At 44.0% G+C, this 5,966-nt stretch overlaps 1 protein-coding gene across 1 annotated transcript; it reads left to right on the top strand.

The window, feature by feature from the left end:
- Nucleotides 1–1,857: 1,857 nt before the first annotated feature.
- Nucleotides 1,858–4,218, top strand: B3GALT6 (beta-1,3-galactosyltransferase 6). The gene has a single exon (XM_069610092.1). The coding sequence runs from the start codon at nt 2,250–2,252 to the stop codon at nt 3,255–3,257; it is 1,008 nt and encodes a 335-aa protein (XP_069466193.1). The 5' UTR covers nt 1,858–2,249; the 3' UTR covers nt 3,258–4,218.
- The last annotated feature ends 1,748 nt before the right edge of the window (nt 4,219–5,966 follow it).

Here is a 5,966-nt window from a genome sequence, read left to right as displayed (position 1 = left end):
ATACTCCTGTGGCCAGTGCACCTGCCAATGTCAACCTCTCAGGTAGTGTGGTGATTGCCAATATCTCGACAATTCCACACTACTGTGGTACCTGGCGGTAACTAAGGGGCGGGTGAAAGTGTTGGTAGGATTGTCTGGGATAGTTGACTCAGTCTCTGTGCGTGCCGCCTATGTAGAAGAAGTCCAAGATGGAAGAAATTAGGGCTATAAATGAGTCATCCGAGATCAGCGCAGGATTCCAATATACATTTATGATAGAGATCTTACAGCAAATGCCACTTCCTGCCGATGATGGGTCGGGTTCCCATGTGATCGAATTTTCTTGTATAAGGAAGTTTGATTAAACTGATAGAGTTTCAAAGTACTGCCCAGTTTCACTGCTGTGAGTAAACCTGCCGATGGTCACCCAAGAACTCCCTTCACAGACGGGACAAGAGAGAAATCAAAGCCATCCAACATTGGTGACTTCCTCAGCCACATATCCTGTAGGTTGATTAAGTCAAACTCGCCCAAGTTTAAGTTGCTAGGTTGTGAGAGGTGGGTAAACCCCCTAGTGTTCCAGGATAGAAGTTTCAGCCTTGCGGTATTGGTTGAAGAGGAAACCGCCAGACAATCTCTTGTTTTCTGATTGTGGAGCTAGACTGCTAAGATGAAGGTTGAGACGTCAAAGTATTGGCCAGCCAAGACCAATCATAGGTGGGCAGATTGGGTCTTTTAGTGGGTTCTTGAAAGTGCACGTTTCCTACTTGTCGGGACGAAGAGTCTGACTTGAATGTCACATTTATTTTGAATTCAGGACCTAGTGAACTTCTTGGAGTCCTGGAACAGGGGGAACGGTTTAGAGGCAGGTGTTCTGTTGCATGTGTTCTGTTGCCCCTCCATGAGTATACATGAGTCATATGAAGTAAATGCGTGTGTTTTCTAGCTTATAGAAGTTAAGTCACATTATTAGCTCATACAGTTCTTTATAAGAATATTATCTACGAGTGTATGTTCTAGAGATTGTGTCAGTTGGTGTCTGCTACTTGTAGCAGTGCCTGCTGTCGCGCATGGCTCTAATAAACTTAATTCACTGACTTCATCGTGCAAGAGTCTACTTCACATAGCCCAAATGCATTTCTATGGAAAAATTGACGTCTCCCGATTTCCATGTGGAAATCTCCCTCCCAGGAGTGTATGAATGTTGGCATGTATGCCCTAGCCTCTGAACGAGAAAACAATCCAAAACATAATTATCTGCCTTTTATCTGCTTAGTGTAAACTGTTATGATGGAAATTCTTACCCAAATGTGTCTCTCTGTGCAAGCTAAATAGTCAAGTATGTCCAGGTACACATAACACATCTCCCGTCTCTGTAGCATATAACAAATCCCGAAAATACTCCTCTGGAGTGGGCAGGACAAAAAAAAACACTCCAGATAAAACAAACACAAAATAACTATCCTCATTATTACTGTAAACTGGTATATTGGACATTCGCCTCCGAATAGAGGAATGCCTGTGCTAAGCCCCATTACAGAAAAACACCCTCGTGCACAATAACGAATCACCAAAATACCCCTTCGTCCGGGCAAGTAGTCAAATCACCCTGCTCCACTAAAATAGCAACAAAGTATTAGATATCTTGCCTTTAAGACTTACTGTAAACCGAAATAGCTTGGTAACGGAGGAATGACAGTGCTCATCAGCTCTCGGCCACTATGCTGTCGTAAGCTCCGACCTTCCCCTCTCGGCCACGAGGCTACGTCAGCCTTCCCGCTCGTGCCATGCCTTGCAAATACAACACGTTGATGAAGTGCCTAAGCAAAGGCACGTGACTTCCTAGATACGCCCGAACGTGCAACCCACGTGATGAAGAGTTGGCGGCCGTTGCTAAGGTCCTTTTTTCGGATCGGAATTGGACACTATCGTTCTGATTGTGGGGCCGGCTTACTTGTTCCACACATCCGCGCTGAGCGTTTAGCTTCTTACGTTTTCACTTATCAGATCGATGGACAGTTACAATCAAACGAAGGTTAGTGAAGAAGAGGCGGTGCAAACCGGAGGGAGATTGTAATGGAAAGGAAGGCATAAGACCATCGGAAAAGGCCTTTATGCGTTAGGACATGGCTGTGTTGGCTAACTTGGATCGTGTGTAATATTGTTTATTACCTGGCATGCCATTCTGAAAGTACTCATTTATTTCAGTGCATTAACACGTCTGACCAAGCGCTGTGCTATTCTCAAGCAAACCCAGTAAGTTGTTCAAGATGAACCTACTGCGCCTGTTTTGCCGTCACAAAACAATGTTGGCACTGGGCGCGATTGCAGTGTTTGTGACAGTTCTCCTGTACCTTGCCAAGTGTGCCTCAGAAGGCCTGTCTGGGCCAGGAAGCCCGCCTCGCACTCATCCTCGCCGCAGGGACGATGGAAGCCCCGACCCGCCGCCTCCGGAGTCAACCTTCTTAGCGGTGGTCATTGCCAGCGGTCCCAAATATGCAGAGCGTCGTGGTGTCATCCGTAGTACTTGGCTGTCGCCATCCTCTGCACCGGGGCCGCCTGATGTGTGGCGCCGCTTTGCAGTAGGTACGGCAGGCTTGCCTGCTGATGATCAGCGACGACTTGAGGAGGAGCAGGCCAGGCATGGGGATCTACTGCTTCTGCCAGAGCTCCGTGATTCCTATGAGAACCTAACCGCCAAAGTGCTCCAGGTCTATGCCTGGCTCGACAAGCACCTGGATTTCAAATTTATCTTTAAGGCAGATGACGACACCTTTGCACGGCTAGATGTCATGCTGCAGGAACTGCGGGCCCGGGAGCCACACCGCCTGTACTGGGGCTTCTTTTCTGGACGAGGGCGAGTGAAAGCTGGTGGGAGATGGAAGGAGAGCACGTGGGTTCTGTGTGATTATTACCTGCCATATGCCCTGGGTGGTGGTTATGTACTTTCTCGGGACTTGGTGCGCTACCTGGCGCTGAGCAGTGACTACTTGGGCCAGTGGCAGAGTGAGGATGTGTCCCTGGGGGCCTGGCTGGGGCCGCTGGATGTGCAGCGAGTGCACGACCCTCGCTTTGACACCGAATACAAGTCCCGTGGCTGCAGCAACCAGTATCTAGTGACTCACAAGCAGAGCCTGGAGGACATGATGGAGAAACACCGAAGCCTTGCACAGGACGGTAGGCTGTGCAAGGAGGAAGTGCGGCATCGGCTTTCCTATGTCTATGACTGGGGGGTGCCGCCGTCACAGTGCTGCCAGAGGAAGGAAGGGATCCCCTGATTCCCTATACTACCGCCACCTGATACCACACAGTGGAACCTGAAGTTGTATAGGATTCCTTTGATCCAAGGTTTGGGTTTGCCTTGATAACCTCTGTCCACTTCTAATTTTTGATAGTGGCATACATTTCTCAATACAAAATGCAGATACAGTAACAATTGCATTTGAAAAGGACATCGTTTTTCCTCGCTCTGGCCGTATTACATTGTTTTTAATCTATGTTCTTCGGAGTAGCAGACTTCCAAAATTCTGTTACAAACTCTGACTTGAAGGGTCCTTATGTGTTGAATGCATCGACTTGGACCAAATAGACCCGCATGCATGCTGTATTCTTCAAGCATTTTGTGAACCATATATTTATTATCTATTCCTGAAAATGTGTAAAGCAAGAGACTGACTTTAGTTTGACTGTACGTTTTTTTTGGATTTACTTGAAGGGTATCTGCAAGTCCACATACACTGTTCAATATGATGTTTGGTTCCCAGCAACTAAACTGTTTCCATAATTTATTTGAAGTTCATGTTACTGCAACTGAACTGAGTTTTCATAATTTATTTAAAGATCATGTTAGTAGCTCCTTCCTTTTTTTTTTTTTTTTTTTTTTCTTTTCTTTCAAAACAATGATTTGTATGTGCAAATATTCAAGGCTATAATTGTATTTAGCGATGGTGTTAATCTACTTTTTAGATTGAAGCCTATTTGATAGCTGAACAAAACCTACTATTGCAAAGTTAAGAACGACGCTAACATTATTTGGGATATTTATTTCATTCTGTGAAGTCATTGTATTTAAAATGTAACTGTAAACACATGGTTACGCTTTAAAAGGCTCTTTACTACATCCTTTCACCCCTCAATGGTAAAAATCATAGTAACCTTGTTTTAAAATTGTCCAAATTCATGCTCCTCAGCAGGTACTAAAGTTGAGCAATGGAGAGCAATAAAGACATGCATACCTTTTCCCTTTCTTATTGATCTATTTAATCAGTTTGCTATGGCATATGCGTAGGCTTTATGTTCAAACATTTAATATGATTAGCAAATTGCACCATTAATTGCACTTGACACGCCTATTTGTTGAACTTGTGTTTTAGTATGTGAGCGCTGTTCAGCTAGAGTGATGAGGAAGGGCATCAAGGGTCTAGAGCCTCAATCCCCCATCCTTCTTTACCACCTTTTCACATGTGGTGCGGGGCTCATAGGAGAGAGCCATCCAGCGTGTACTGTTATTGATTTAAATTTGTCCCATCCATCACCACACTTTCTGTTACTCCGAGTCCACGATGCTCCAAGTCAATGTACCTGAAGAATGTAGTTACTCCGATCACACAACGGGTGTCATCACCACTCGTCAGAATTTTCCACCAGTTGTCTTCTGTTAATGTCACAAATGAGTTCAGGATTTTACCCAAAGCAGCTACCCTCGCACTGTAAGTCGCTTTGCACTCAAGGAGATGTCTGCTTGTTTCTCTCATTCTCCTTGTTGCAATATCTGCACTTATTCGTAGGTGAAAGGTTTCGCATAAACAGTATCTTGTTTGTTTTTAATTGGTTCAGGCGAAAACGCATAAAGGACCTGCTTAGATTTTTGTCTGGGAACTTTTCCAAATAGCTTCTTACGCCATTTCTTTTCATCTGGGTGGTTGGAAAGGTTTTCGTCAGCTTGTATTCATTTGCCATCTCTCCCGTAAGTATCCAGTCTGCCTCAAAGTTTTTCTTAATCACTTTATCAGGGTTTGTCAGCAATAGTTTAATTGAGGCATTTATAGCTTTTAAGATTTTGACGTTGTGGTTTTTCCAGAGTTCCAGAGCAGGAATGTTTCCTCCTTCCATTTCTTTGCTAACCAATTCTAGTGCTTTTGGTTTGGTAGCCAGAAGAAGTTTTTTGTATAGCATCAATGTGTTTCTCTCTTGAATAGTCTTCAGTGAATTCAGACATAATTTGCGTCTGATAATCGGCATTGGAGATGATTGTGCCAAGCTTAGTACTTTTCTCCAAAAAAAGCTCTCCAGGTCAATCCACAGTTTCTCCGGAAGTGAAAGCATAGCGTCGGTCCCATATAACACAGCTGGAACTACCTTCACTTAGTAAAAGTTGAGAACGGCCGCTGCCGAAAATCTTCCATATTTTCGGTCGACTGCTTTTGCTTGGTTTGCTAAGTTCTTTATTTTGGACCACAGCAGATCTTGCATTTCTGTTTCTTTCATGGAGTGGCTTATCATAACTCCTAGATATTTAAAAGAGCTTACTTTTTCCAATTTCAGTCCTTCAGCAAACCAGTTGGCCTGCGGGTATTTCTTACCTACCAGGCGGTTCCCATGCCATCACTCGTTTTTGAGGAGTTCAGCTGTAGATTATTTTCCTTGAGATACTCACTCGGGTTAGTCAGCTGCCTTTGCAGAGAAACAAGCATTTACCTATGTTCCACTGCTACAAAATACTTAACAGTTTAGGATTTCTCTTAAATAGTATCTAGTTTTCATTGAAGTTGTGATTTCCATTGTGTGGCGTTTTTTGTAAAGTTCTATTGATTGCAGTCAGTGTTTGTTGTGCAGTTTAAACTGCTATTTTTAAGTGTGATTATTTTTTCTTGGTATTGACTGACCCTCTATGTTCTTGATTGATAATTGATATTGCTTCTAGAGCATGTTTCAGCTATAAGGAGCAAGCCACATTTAAAGCTACTGCAGGTAGCAAACACCTCCAT

This window comes from Ambystoma mexicanum, chromosome 8 (genome assembly GCF_040938575.1).
Source record: "Ambystoma mexicanum isolate Mex_15411 chromosome 8, UKY_AmexF1_1, whole genome shotgun sequence".
Taxonomy (NCBI): Eukaryota; Metazoa; Chordata; class Amphibia; order Caudata; family Ambystomatidae; genus Ambystoma; species Ambystoma mexicanum.
This window is presented reverse-complemented; position numbering and strand designations above follow the sequence as displayed.